Source organism: Eubalaena glacialis, chromosome 11 (assembly GCF_028564815.1).
Source record: "Eubalaena glacialis isolate mEubGla1 chromosome 11, mEubGla1.1.hap2.+ XY, whole genome shotgun sequence".
NCBI classification, from domain to species: Eukaryota; Metazoa; Chordata; class Mammalia; order Artiodactyla; family Balaenidae; genus Eubalaena; species Eubalaena glacialis.
The window spans coordinates 103,651,981-103,667,746 of NC_083726.1; the positions used below are offsets into that span (position 1 = coordinate 103,651,981).

The window sequence follows — 15,766 nt, forward strand, 5'->3', positions numbered from 1 at the left end:
AGTGTACCAAAGTACCAACAATAAAAAATCTCCAAACCTTCCAGAACTGTGAAAGGCAAAGGTTTGATACGCTCAGAGTGTTTCATCAAGACTGTATTTTCCTAATGTTACATGTGACAGATTTGTCTGTTTAAAAGTCAACCTTAATATACTAAAAATCTAGAATCAGTGATATTGTGATTTATCCTCTGTCATCATTGGATATCCTTTGTTTTAGCCTTTTTCAGTTCAAAAATGTTTACACCATGAGTATTTCCTTTCCTTGTCATTAATTAAAGTCCTGGAGTATGTGGCATTTAGTAGCTAGTGCTGACACACAAGTATTAATCTGACTAAAATTAGCCTAATTAAGATTGTTATTAAGCCTTATACAAAGCAGAAGTGTACAACACAGTAGGTAGCAATTATCTTGGCTTTTAAGTAGCACTGATATTGAAATGCAGATGAAGTATATTCAAATATCTGCCAGAACTTCCTCTTTAAAATAAAACTTGAAAATTCAAATTCTAACTTAAAGTCTTTTATGATATAGGTACAGCCAAGGTGTTGGTTCCTTTTTATATAACCATTAACTTCTACTAGTTCTAATAATTGGCAGTGATATAAAATTTCTTTTTGGTTGGAATCAAAATGCTTGATAAATTAAAAACCAAGTCAGAGATCCAGTCACCTTCATTGAAAGTAGGATTATTTCATCAAAACTACTTTTTCTCTATTATAGTTTTTAGAACTGTGACATTTTCCCAAGAAACATCAGTGTATACCCATCGCAAAATACCTGGCAAGAGGAAGTGTATAAACACTAAAAGAAGTAACATGCAAATATCTAGCCTGAATAACTCGTTCATTTGGTTGTTCACTTGTTTAATAAAAGCACGTTAATGTTCTCAGGTTCTTACTTTTAAAGTTGACATGAACACTGGAATTAAATTTGAGGTGAAGTAGACCATCTAGTAAGCCATCTGAAGCAATAATTTATGCCTTACAGATACATTTGTATAACTGATCTCCATGTACATGAGTTACCTGTTCCAGATTCAGAAGTTAAAACATAAACTGAAGCTGAATCTCCTGAAATGAGTTCCCAGTGGTCTAAAGAGAAACGAAAGACAGAATATGGATAGCTCAATTCAAATACAGGAACATACCACTAGTAGGAGAAACAATAAAGCAAAAAACATATGCCATTCTAATAGTGGGTGAGAAAGATCTTCCACAAAGGCAGCAGATACGTATGATGATAAAATCACAGCTGTCTCTATAAGAGTGTTTTATGGACACCAGTATATTCTTACATTAGCTAATTTCATATTCTCAGAATTTTCCAAAATCATGGATCCAAGGGCAATTTCTCAAGGACTCAATAGAATTCCATACTTACTGTTGTGTTACATATCAGAGACTCATACATCAAACTGCACATAAAAAACCCATAGTTTTCTCAGTGAGGTAAATTTAGCCAATAATGGAAGAATCTTAACATATCTATATTGTAGTATTAGGTTCTGCTTCAATAGGAAATGGCAAGTACAACCGAAATGTTTGAATAAATTCTGACTTTTAAAAATTTCATTGTGGTCTAGTTTGGAAAATTATTACATGGTGGGATAATAGAATAAACTATAAGAGCTTTAAGACTTTTATAGACCTGTCTACAATCACACAGCCAATATTAAAACATACATTATTTATCTGAATATAATATCTCCTTTGGAACCATGTGCTTTATCTTGTAAATAGAGATCTGCTAGAGGTGTAAAATGTGTACATTCTGATAAACTGCACTCTGCTTTGGACGAGTTATGATCTAATAGAAGTTAGGAATAAATATGGAGCAGATTAAATTTAGGTTGGAATCCAACTTTGTTATGAATTTTTAAAAAGCCATTTTTCACTTGCACCAGAGTGCAGTAGCAAATAAAAAGCAAATGTAGTTACCTAGATGCTTCAGGTGAAATACACTTTGCCCTAAAATATCTAGGTAAATGAGTTAAATATTTGTGCTTTGCTTGAAATTGTCTGGAGAACTATCTTTCATTGGATTTTCCTAGACCAGGTCTCATAGTGCTCTATGCTAGAGAAGTTTAATGTGTGTAGAAATCTTCTTGGATCTTGTTGAATGCAGATCTGATTCAGTCCTTCTAGGATGAAGCTTGAGATTCTGTATGTCTAGCAAGCTCCCAGGTGATCCCTAAGCTGTTGATCAGGGACTGTACTTTGAGTTTCAAGGACAGAGCAAGAGGGCAAGAGACTTCTCTCTCACATTCCATGCCTATGTACAGGAAACAGAGGGCCAGGTAAAAATGCCACAATTCCCCATCGTCAGAGCTAAAATTCATCAGTAGGCAATAAAAACTGATGATTAAACCAAGGTTTGGCCAACCACTACACTCATGGGCCAAATCTGGCCCACGATTTGCTTTTGCACTGTTTGCAAACTACGAATTGTTTTCACAGATGAACATTTGCAATTGATTTGATAAGAAATGATAACTTTGAATACCAATGAAGTGAAATTGCATCCCCCCCAAAAAGAATTATTTTGAATTTCATCAATAAAAAAATTTGTAGAAATTTATTCTATCTCTTGTAACATAAGTACCTACATATCTTCAAAATGTTGCCTTTTGTCCCACAAAAACTAAAATATTTATTACTGGCCTTTTATAAAATGTGCTTATCTCTTGTCTAAACTATTGTCTCTAATGCTATAAACATTCCTGGATAAAATATCACTATAAGCCTTTTTACATAGGACAGGTGATGACCAAAAAAAAAGGGGGGGGGGTGGACATGATATTTTTTATCTAGATTTACACTAAATTAGTTAGAATGAGAGGTATCATAGAAGATACTCATAGAATTCAAATTCTGAAACAAGAAAGCCAAGAAATTTTGAAAACTTATTTCTATCTACCTTAACACCTTCTTTATAGTTCATGGGACTATCCTACAATTTAATTGCACAATTTGAACAATTTAATTTGTATGTAATATCTGAACATATCTGTGATCAGTTTGCTAGTGCTATCAGAACAAGATACCATAAACTAGGTGGCTTTCACAACAGAAATTTATTTCTTACAGTTCTGGAGGCTAGAAGTCCAAGATTAAGGTGTTGGCAGGTTTAATTTCTCCTGAGGCCTCTCTCCTTGGCTTGCAGATGGCCTGCCTTCTTGCCGTGTTGTCAGCCTTCCTTTCCTCTGTGTATGCACAGACTTGGTATCTTTTCCTCTGCTTACAAAGATACCAGTCATATTGGCTTAGGGCCCCACCCTTATGACCTCATTTAACCTTAATTACCTCTTTAAAGGCTCTGTCTCCAAATAATCACTTTGGGGGTTAGGGCTTCAACATATGAATTTTGAAGGAACACAATTCAATCAATTGTGTGTGTGTGTGTGTGTGTGTGTGTGTATGAAATTGGGTTGCATATTATGCTAGATTGGCAGCATTTTTTCCTTTTTCAGTGGTACATAAGAACGTTTACTCATATGGTTAAATTAATCTGAGATTCAGGGAAGTGTGGTAGGTCAGAAAACAAATAGTACTGAAAGTTTTTTAACAATAAGTTAAAAGTGTCTGGCCCCTGCTTTCTCTACATCCAGTCATAATTTCCAGAGGTAAATCATTTTTAAATTTTAGGTGTTATTTGTCTAAGTTAATATTGCTAAAGAATATGATTATAAAATATTTTTAAACAATAATCATATATATATCATTACAAAACCAAAGAAAGAATTTATTTTTCTGCACTTAATAAGTAGGTGATTTTCCCCAATTTTTTTTTTTTTTTGACCTCACCACACAGCTTGTGAGATCTTAGTTCCCTGACCAGGGATTGAACCTGGGCCCTTGGCAGTGAGAGCATGAAGTCCTAACCATTGAACTGCCAGGAAATTCCCACCAGTTATTTAATTTAAAAGTTTCCTTAAATTTGCAAACTGCTCTACCAGTTACCACTAGCTTTTTCCCAGTACTAACACATACAGGGTAATGTACTAATGGCCCCTTTTCTTCCGGAAATCTTGCAGACTTCCACGTCTTTGTTCTCTATCTCGACTCTAGATCTGCCGCGCGGTGCTTGCCTCTGTTAGGTCTCTTGCTTACCTCTCTTCCACTTTCTTGGTTTACTCCCTCTTTTATTACCCTTTATCTCTAAGCAGCTTTCTAAGAAAGGGTATGTGGAGGTAAAATTTCCAAGTACTTATGTGACTACAAAGTCTCCTTTACCCTCCCTCATACTTGATTAATTGGTTGTACATAGAATTCTAAGTTGAAATCACTTTTCTTCAGAATTTTAAAACCATCGCTCTATCGTCATCAGGGACTTGAATGACTATTGAGAAGCCCAGTGCCCTTCTGATGTTCATTCCTATGTTTATGACCTCTTTTCCTAACTGGAACACTCTTCTCCCTACCTATGATATTCCAAAATGTCATATTATTGTGCCCTGGTGAAGGTCTTTTCAACCACTGTACTGTTCACCAGGTGGACTCTTTCATTCAGAGAAATGTTCTGTTATTTTTAAAAAATAATTTCCTCTCCTTCATTTTCTCTGTATTTCATTTGTCAATTCCTATTGATCAGCTGTTGAACCCTCCTAAAATAATCCAATAAGTCTCTTTAAAAAACAACAACAATAAACCTTTATCGAGGTATGATTGACCTACAAATAGTTTATAATTTTTTGTGTGTGATAAGAACACAACATAGGGCTTCCCTGGTGGTGCAGGGGTTAAGAATCTGCCTGCCAGTGCAGGGGACATGGGTTCAAGCCTTGGCCCAGGAAGATCCCACATGCTGTGGAGCAACTAAGCCCGTGCACCACAACTACTGAGCCTGTGCTCTAGAGCCCGCAAACCACAACTACTGAACCTGTGTGCTGCAACTACTGAAGTCTGCATGCCTAGAGCCCGTGCTCTGCAACAAGAGAAGCCACCGCAGTGAGAAGCCCGCGCACTGCAATGAAAGAGTATCCCCCGCTCACTGCAACTAGAGAAAGTCCGTGTGCAAGCAACAAAGACCCAACGCAGCCAAAAATAAATAAATTTATTTTAAAAAAAGAACACAACATAAGATCTACCCACTCAGCAAATTTTTTAAGTATATAATAGAATATTATTAACTATAGGTACTGTGTTGTACGGTAGATCTCTAGGACTTATTCATCTAGTATAACGGAAACTTTGTATACTTTGATGAATACCTCCTCATTTCTCCCTCCTCCTGCCCCTGGCAACTACCATTCTACTCTCTGTTTCAATGAGCTTGATTATTTTATATTCCATATAAAAGTGATATCATGTAGTATTTGTCCTTCCATGTCTGGCTTACTCCACTTAGCAAAATGTTCTCCAAGTTCATCCATGTTGTCACAAATCGCTTGATTTCTTTCTGTTTTAAGGCTGAATAATACTCCATTGTGTGTATACACCACATTTTTCTTTATCTATTTATCCATTGATGGACATTATGTTGTTTGCATGTCTTGGCTATTGTAACTAATGCTACAATGAACATGTAAATGGAGATATTTCTTCAAAATTCTGATTTCAGTTCCTTTAGATACATACCCAGATTGCTGGATCATATAATAGTTCTATTTTTAATTTTTTGAGGGAACTTCCATACTGTTTTCCATAATGGCTCACCATTTTATATTCCCACCAGGAGTGTATAAGAGTTCTTCACTCCACATCCTTACCACCTTATTATCTCTTGTCTTTTTGATAATAGCCATTCTGACAGGAGTGAGGTGATATCTCATTGTGGTTTTGATTAGCATTTCCGTGATTATTATTGAGTTTTTAAAAATTTTTATTTATTTTTGGCTCCGTTGGGTCTTCGTTGCTGCACGCGGGCTTTCTCTAGTTGCGGCAAGTGGGGGCTACTCTTCGTTGCAGTGTGCGGGCTTCTCATTGCAGTGGCTTCTCTTGTTGTGGAGCACGGGCTTTAGGTGTGAGGGCTTCAGTAGTTGCAGCACGTGGGCTCAGTAATTGCAGCATGTGGGCCCTAGAGCATGCAGGCTTCAGTAGTTGCGTGTGTGCTCTAGAGCGCAGGCTCAGTAGTTGTGGTGCATGGACTTAGTTGCTTCATGGCATGTGGGATCTTCCCGGACCAGGGGTCGAACCTGTGTCCCCTGCCTTGTCTGGTGGATTCTTAACCACTGCACCACTAGGGAAGTCCATGATTAGTGATGTTGAACACCTTTTCACATACCTGTTGACCATCTGTATGTCTTCTTTGGAGAAGTGTCTATTTAGTTCCTTTGCTCATTTTTAATCAGATTATTTTGTTTGTTTGTTTTGGCTACTGAGTTGTAGGAGTTCTCTTTATCAGATATATGGCCTGCAAACATTTGCACCTATTCTGTGGGTTTCCTTTACATTTTATTGATTATTTCCTTTGTGTGCAGAAGCTTTTTAGTTTGATGTCACACTTGTCTATTTTTGCTTTTGTTGCTTCTGCTTTTGCTGTCATATCCAAGAAAGCATTGCCAAGACCAAAGCTTTTACCCTATGTTTTCTTCTAGGAGTTTTGCAGTTGCAGGTCTTAACAATTGAATCTTTGATCCATTTTTGGTTAATTTTTGTGAATGGCATGAGATAGTGATCTAATTTCATTCTCTTGCATAAGGATAGCCAATTTACCCAACATTACTTTTTGAAGATATTATCCTTCCCCATTGTATTTTTGACACCTTTGTCAAAGATCAGTTGATAATAAACGTGTGAGTTTATTTCTGGGCTCTCTATTCTGTTTCATTGGTCTTTATGTCTGCCTTTATGCAGTATCATACTGTTTTAATTACTGTACCTTTGTAATATATTTTGAAATTAGGAAGTATGATGCCTTCAGCTCTGTTCTTCTTGCTCAAAATTGTTTTGGCTCTCAGGGTCTTCCATGACTCTATGTGAATTTTACGATTATTTTTTTCTGTCTGTAAAAAGTGCCATTGGGGGTTTAATAGAGATTGCATTGAATCTATACACCACTTTAAATAATATGGACATTTTAACAATATTAGTTTTTCCAATCCATGAGTATGTCATGTCTATTTATTTATATATGCTTTAATTTCTTCAATCAGTGTTTTAGAACTTTCAGTGTACAAGTCTTTCACCATCTTGGTCCACTTCATTCCTAAGTATTTATTCTTTTTGTTGCTATTGTAAATGGGATTATATTCTTAATTTCTTTTTCAGATAGTATAGCGTTAGTGAATAGAAACACAGTGATTTTTGTATGTTAGTTTTGAATCCTGAAACCTTTCTGAATTCATTTATTAGTTCTAATAAATTTTTGGGGTGAATTCTTTAGGATTTTCTACATATATGGTCATGTCATCTGCATGATTTTACTTCTCTCCTTCCACTTTGGATGTCTTTTATTTCTTCTTCTTGAATAATTGTTCTGGCTAGGGCTTCCAGCAATATGTTGAATATAAGTGGCCAGAGTGGGTATCCTTGCTTTGTTCCAAATCTTAGAAAAAAAGCTTTCAGTTTTTCACCATTGAGTATTATGTTAGCAGTGGGCTTTTCTTATATGGTCTTTATCATATTGAGGTAAAATCCTTCCATACCTATTTTGTTGATAGTTTTTATCGTAAAAGGCGTGGAATTTTGTCAAATGCCTTTTCTGCATCTTTCGAGATGATCATGTGATTTTTATTTTTCTGTTAATGTGGTGTATCACATTTATTTATTTATGGATGTTGAACTATCCTTGCATCCCAGGGATAAATTCTATTTAATCACAATGTATGATCCTTTTAATGTGCTATTGAATTTGGTTTGTTAACGTTTTGTTGAGGGGTTTTTCATCCATATTCATCAGGGATATTGGCCTGCAGTTTTTCTTGTAGTGTCTTCATCTGGCTTTGGTACTGTGGTGATACTAGACTCATAAAATGAGTTTGGGAGTAACCCTCCCTCTTCTATTTTTTGTAAGAGTTTAAGAAGGATTTAAATGTTTGGTAGCATTTACCAGTGAAATCATCTGGTCCTGGGCTTCTCTTTGTTGGGAGGTTTCTTATTACCTTACTCCTTACTAATATTGGTCTATTCAGGCCTTCTATTTCTTCTTTATTTTTAATCTATAGTTTTCTAATTTATTTATAATAAAGTATTGCATTTTATTAAAAAACAAGTTTTGCTTTTAAAAATGATGACAATTTAAATGTGATGAAGAAGATAAATATACACTCTCCGACAGTATTGACAGGATATCAAAATGGTATAATCCTTCCTAGAGCAATTTAGCAATATGCATCAAAAGAATTAATAAGCCTGGATGTCTATTTAGAAGTAGGGGCAAAGAACGCTTTTTTTTTTTTTTTTTGAATTTTATTTTATTTTTTTTATACAGCAGGTTCTTATTAGTCATCTATTTTATACGTTAGTGTATATATGTCAATCCCAATCTCCCAATTCATCGCACCACCCCCGCTTTCCCCCCTTGGTGTCCATACGTTTGTTCTCTACATCTGTGTCTCTATTTCTGCCTTGCAAACTGGTTCATCTGTAAGGCCTTCTATTTCTTCTTGAGTCAGTCTTGGTAAGTTGTTATTATCTAGAAATGTATTCATTTCGTCTAGGTTGTCCACTTTGTTGGAGTATAATTGTTCATAATAGTGCCTTATGATCATTTATATTTCTGTGATATCAGTTGTAACATCTCCTCTTTCATATCTGATTTGATTTAATTGAGTCTTTTCTCTTATTTTCTTGGTTGGTCTAGCTAAGGGTTTTTCAATTTTGTTTATCTTTTCAAAAGAAAAAAACAACTCAGTTTTATCAATCTGTTCTATTGAATATTCTATTCTCCATTTTATTTATTTCTGCTGTAATCTTTATTATTTCTCTCTTCTGCTAACTTTAGGCTTAGTTTACTCTTCTTTTTCTAGCTCCTTGAGAGGTAAAATTTAAGAAGGTTGAAATCATTCTAAGTATCTTTTTTACCACAATGGAATAAAACTAGAAAGAATAACACAAGGAAAATGGGAAAACTCACAAATATATGAAAATTAACACACTCTTGGAAAACCAGTGGGTCAAAGAAGAAATCAAAGGGGAATTTTAAGTGTCTCAAGACAAATGAAAAGGAAAACACAACATGCTAAAACTTGTGGGGCACAGTAAAAGCAGTAGCAAGAGGGAAGTTTATAGTGATAAACACCTACATTAAAAAGAAAAAAGATCAAATAACCTAAGCTTACATCTCAAAAAAGGCTCACTAATATAAGCTGCAAATCACAACCACCAACTTTAATTTTAAGGCCATAGACATTCCATCTTCAGCTAAATCCATCAACAGTGGTTGTTGAAAACATTTCCCCTCTATTCCCTCAACTTCATCCTCATCCACTTACTCTTAGCAAGTGATTGGCCCCTCTAAGTTGCAATCTTAAGGTCATATGGTACATATATATCCTTGAATTCACCTTTCTAGTTCTTAACATTCTGTGTATTCTAAATATTCTATACATTTTCTCTTTTCTTTTAAAGGATGATTCTTTTTTCTCCTTGCTATGAAACTTTTTGGTCCCATGATCCTTTTTTCCTCTCTCATTTACTTCAGGACATTTTTATATTATTTATTTCTTGCTTTTATAGCTTTAATTTTTCCCACCCCCAGTGGCTCCTTCCCTCTGCATACAAACATGGTCAAGCCTTCCATGTCTTATGAAACAGCTCCCTGTGATCCTGCTAACTTCTCCAGCAACTTATTTAGCTTTCTCCTTTCTTGCACACCAAACTTCCTAAAAGAATGGATGACACCATTTACACATATTTACTACCCATTGATTCTTCAAGTCCTTGCTTTCTGATTCCATCATAGGAGTTCTGTTGAATTAAAAGATAACCAATAATCCATTTAGAAATACAGTTGACTTGCCACATGTTTTATTATCCTCTATATCTCAACATATTTAACAGTATGGTCATTTATTTATTCACATGTGCATCCGTATGTATCTGTGTGTGAATGTATATATGTATGTTACTTACTGTGAATCAGGGCACTTTTCTTGGTAGCAAGAAATTGGTAAGAAAAACAAACTTGGTTCTTAGTTTCATGAAGCTTCCAGTAAAGTCACTGAAAAAATCATGGTACAAATGGACACACCAAAATTATTTAAATTCAGATTGTGGTAAGTGTGGTGAATTAAATGGGTATTATAGAGAGATTAACAGGCAGGGTCTAATTTAGATTATGAAATGCACACCTGAAGGATAAATAGGCAGGTGAAGAGTAGGGGAAAATGTTTCAGAGAGAAGAACAAAGCAAGGGCTCTAAGTTGAGAAAGTTTAAGGTGGTCAAGAAAAACAAAGAAGATGGATGTGGTTGAAATGTGATCAGAGATGAGAAAGCAGCAAGCAGTTAAAGTGCAGGGATGAGCACAGGCAAGAACATACAAGCCATGTTAAGGATTTTGGATTTCATCCTAAGGGCATGGAAATCTATAGAAGGAAATCAAGCAGAAGAGTAACATTGAATTTGCATTTATCTAAGATCACCGACTGTTAGGTGCTTAGTAGGTTACAGATGGGCAAAAGTGGGAACAGAAAGACCAGCTAATATGGTATTGCATACAGTCTGGTTAAAAAGGTTAATAACCTAGGTTAGAATGATAGCAGTGGCTATGGAGAGAAGCAGGTTGATTCACAATATATTCTGGAAATAATTTTCGGAGAACTTAATTATATATTTAGAGGCTGGGGGAAAGAGAAGGGACCCCAGATTTCTGCTCTGAGTACATGAAGGTACTGGAGGAGTTGAAGAAGAATGAAGGAGAGGAATTAGGGGAAAAAATAAAAAGGTCAGTTTTGAGTATCCTCTTTGAAACCTTCCCTTAGATGTGAACTATCTTTCTTTTTTTGTGATTAAAAAAAATTTTTTTTTTCATTGAAGTATAGTTGATTTACAATGTTGTGTTTGTTTCAAAGTGTAGTGACCTATCTTTCTGACTTTTCTTTCAGTGGTTTTACTTCTCTTTCTTGCCCCCAAATGCAAATATGAAGACATTGCTTAGATGTTCTCTTCTTTCTCTCCCCAATTATCTTTCAGTTTCACTTGACCCTAAATTCCAACTCTGTGTAGATGGTTTCATAAATCTTCCTCTCTTGACTCAACCAATGTGACCTATAACTCACATTTTTGGTTGTTTTCTGACCACTTCTCTTTAGATTATCTCTTTGCACCTCTCTCTCAACCCAAAATCAAATTTATTTTCTCCATATCTACTGTGAGTCTTATATTTATTATTGTTACTAGCATCTCTCCAGTCCCCTAGACTCAGAGTCAACATTGACATCTGCTTCCTCCTTGATCCCTGCTTCAGTTGCTATGGTTTTTATCAGTGGAATCTATTGCATCTTATGTTTCTGCCATCTATATTTCCTAGAAGTGGGACCCCTGATTGTAACTCAAAACTCCTTTATACTTTATTAGGATTACTTTTTAATTCCTTATCTTCCTACCTTCAATATCACTCCCATTCTGTCAACCAGCACACACGGTCTTTAGCGTAATCACCCTAAATTCCAATTCTAATCATTTCACTTGTGTCTAATATCTTCCATGGTTCCATTATCTTCAGAGTAATTTCCAAATTCCTAAAAAATATATTAAATGCCTCTTATGATCTGACCCCAATCTATCTTCTCCCCTGATTCCCAAATAACTTGAGTTTCTCACCATTCTGAAAATTTTTCTGACACCCTCACAACTCTGTGCTTTTGCTCAGGCCATTTGTACTACCTTCACCTCCTATTGAAACCTTTCTTTCTTTCAAGCATGAAATGATTTATCTCCCTTCTCCAGCTAGAAGTAAATTCTTCTTATAGAATTGAATATGAGTCTGCAATGACTGAGAACAAATATTTTTTATCTTACACCCCCCAACTGCCCTAGCAAACTCCTTTACATATAGCAGTAACAGAGTAAATATTAAATTGAATTGACATTTTAGGTCTCTTTCTGGTGAGTCTTAATGTGCCAAGTAATCTAGATAAATCCTGTGATGAATTTTATCTTAAAGGTAGATAATATTAAAATTCCTTTTTTAAATATGAACTGTGAACAGAACCAAAATCTCTACTTCATTATGAATGGGCCTTCATGGAACCTAATTTAAAGTAATAATAAATTTTTAAATTCCTCAAATTTTCTGTTATTCAGATTTCCTCCTTTTTTACACCTTCTATTTCTGGAGGTCTCAGTAAAGAGCAGATTTTATGGATACATTTAAATGCTGAGATACAATCAAAAAATTTACCTACCAGTTTCTCTATCAACCAAAACAAACACTAAGCTATTTAAACATCAGATTGATTTTTCTGAATTGAAAGCTTTGCCTTATCTGAAATTTTATGCAAGTTAGCAAAAGGTGACTATCTCTAAATTTCAAGTAAATTCCATCAAGCTAAAGTTTGCCTCTGCTCTAACAATGGGATTAAGTCCAGTAATATGAATGATAAATTGAGAAATGGAATGGTTGCAGTAGATATAAACTGTAACAAAATTGTAACAAAATCTCTACTCATTTTCAACAAAAATTTCCCAGATAATTCCTTCAAAGTAAAAGAGAAAAGTTGAACCACTATCTGAATAATTGCTTCCATTTATATTTGTTTCCTAGTTAATTCACCTTTAATATTTTTTTCCTAAGCAAAAGTTTCTAGTCTTTAATTCTGTAATAGCTGCTTTACTTTTTCTGAGAAGATTAGAGAAATGTCAGAAAACTGAGGACTGATAATGCTTACAGGTTATTTCAAAACTGTTTCAATAATAATTAAAATCTTATAAAGAGATCATTTTATTTAAAATTTTCCCAAATCATTTTTGATTCAGATATATCTAAAAAAGTTATCAGAATAATATAACTTATCTGAGGATAAAAGTTCAAAACCATTGCTTTAGCTTCAATAATAATTGCTACTAATTGCTACCAGGAACCATTACAATAATAACTGTACATTGTCTTTAAATCTCATAGCCATCCTACAAAGTAAGTGTCTTTAACCCCATCTTAGAGCTGAGGAAAGAGATAATGAGGTTAAATAACTGAGGCCATGTAACCAGTAAGTCAGGAAATAGGGAACTAATGTAGCCATTTCTGAGAGACCAGAGCCGGAGCACAGGAAAATCACACAACACAGTTAGCTGGCATCTGGATATCCCCAGAACAACAGCAAAAACAACAGATGTTGAGGATACATCCTCTACTGTCCATGTGTAAGAAATGCTATAGCGTATTACACTGATTTGGGGGCTCTTTTAAATTTTTTTTTCTTTTTCATTCTTTGTCTTTAGTTGCTGGCAATCTTTCTGCTGCATTGTCTGTGATGGTGGCTGGCTTCTTTGAAATACACAGAAAGCACTTCCATCCAGTCGAGCAGCCTCTTTCAGGCAAAGTTGTCACCGTTTCCTCCATGCCCTGTTTCCACCTGGTTCAATACGTTTTACTTGGAGTGGGTGAAACTCTGGTCAACCCAGCCTGTGAGTAACAATTTTTTCACCACCTGTTAGAACATGCTGAGTCTTCACACAGAACACATCACCTCAAGCAGCTGGAGATCTAGTCCCACCCTGGAGATTTCCCGCAATGCTTCAGAACAAGTCTATGCATCACCCTCATTTTTAAAAAATGTATAATTACTCTTCCTTCCTTTACTACATATAGACTATGATTAATTCTACCTGAATATAGATAGAATGGAACAGAAGATTTACTAACCTGGTTAAAGGCAGTAATCATTTGGTCAGATACGCGACAGGAGGAAAAAACTTTGCTAAAATCTAGAAGACACAGCTGATATATGCAGATGCAAACTCTCCTCTTCTCCCTTCCCTCTTCCCACCCCGCTCCCTCTCATTCATAGATAAACTCACATATATACTCCTTCCAAAAATGACATTTCTAATGTACTTTGAGGATATATAAGCATGCAAATGCAATGAAAATTTGAGTCAATTTTCCGGACAACTCAATGTCTTTAAATTAAATTACACTAAATTAAGTGGGACCACTAGTGTTTCATAAGACAGGTTCAAAGTAACTTTATTAAAATCAAGCATTTTCTGGCATATCTAGATGGCTGATATTAATTAAACTAGGCACTTTAAAATTCATCAAAATATTTCTGTGACTTCTTGCACAGAAATATGTGTGTGTGTGTATTTATCAGTGTGATCTATTGCATCCTATATTTCTATCTTCCTTATAGTTCCCTGTATGGGGAATCCTGATTGTAACTCAAGCACCAATTATACTTTACCAAGATTATTTTTATAACTTCCTAACTCTTCCTACCTTTAACATCTCTCCCGTTCTAGCTACTCAATTCACAACCTTTTGAGTAATTATCCTAAATGACAATTCTAACCATTTCACTTGTTTAAAATCTTCAATGATTCTATTATCTTCAGTTATTCTTAAATTCCTTAAAGAAATATATATTTTATATATATACATGCACACATACACATACATATATATGATACTGAGGCAGTTCTTTGAAAAAAGTCAAAACAAAATTGTGTCATTACAGTCATATATATGTTAGACTTCTTTTTTATACTTTTAAATCATTTCATTCCACATGAAATAAAAGGTTTTATGAGATTCTAAAATGTGGCTATCACTGTTTAACACTACAAGGAATAAAAAAGAAGTATAAAAGAATGCCACCACACAAATATTTGTGACTTTCCTGATGTTTCCAGAAAATTGTTGGAAGTAGTCAGCCAGAATTTTATAGGCTAGATGTGAAGAAAGGTAATGTATGAAGGTCATGAGTGAATACAGTCAGGAAATCCCCAACCAGCTAAGCAACTGTGGTTCAACACACAAAAGCCAGAGAGGCACTTACAACCATAGACTTAAAAAGGCAGATCATATAGTATAAATCATTTAGTCCACCCATCCCTGATTTACCCATCTGGAAACTGAGGTCAAACTAAGTCAACTGACTTATCCTCTATAGAGCTCATGGGGTAGGGACCAGAAGACTTTGTTTTGATTTACAGCTTTGTCACTTACTACATATGTGACCTTAAAAATTCATTTAACCACTAAGCTTCACCTTTTAGATCTTTAAAATGGAAATAATTATAATTCTTCCTTATATCACAGCATCAGTGTAACAGTCAATGGGAATGAAGCCTACTTCTTGAGAATTAAATGACATAAAATGTGAAAGGGTGTTTTGAACTGTAAAATCAAGAATCACTCTTCTGGAAGGCAGTACAGCATAAGTGTTAATATCTACGGTCTTAAAGTCAGGCAGATCTGAATTCAAACCCACTTCAGCCACTGACTGGTTGTGTGACCTTGACAAAATTATTCTGCATTTCTGAGCCTTTCTCATCATCTATAAAATGGGGAAGGGATATTGTAAGGACCAAGTGAAATATTTCACGTAGAGGAAAAAAGCAGAGTGTCGAATATATAGACAGCACTCAGTATTAGCAGCAGTAACGTGTACTGTTATTATTGTTACTACCTTTCACATAAATTAATAGTCCAAGACTCAGGGCTCGAGCACAGATGTCTGGCTCATAACTCTTTCTACCACACCTTCCACAATGTGAGCACCAGGAGACCTGGGAAAGTGAGCAGAATCGTGTCTTTCTCACCAGTCATCCTAGGTCCCTTTCTTCTCCTTACTTCTCACCTCCAATCCAACAGCAAGTCTTTGTCTTTACTCTGAAATATAATCTAAATCTGGCCCTGTCTCCAAATGAATTGATCTATGA

At 35.2% G+C, this 15,766-nt stretch overlaps 1 protein-coding gene across 1 annotated transcript in view; it reads left to right on the forward strand.

Annotated features, from left to right (window-relative positions):
• SLC15A5 (solute carrier family 15 member 5) overlaps positions 1 to 15,766 on the forward strand; it is a 91,742-nt gene that overhangs the window by 41,120 nt on the left and 34,856 nt on the right. Inside the window, 1 exon segment of the mRNA XM_061206181.1 lies at positions 13,322 to 13,507. Within this exon segment, the coding sequence (XP_061062164.1) occupies positions 13,322 to 13,507 (186 nt within the window).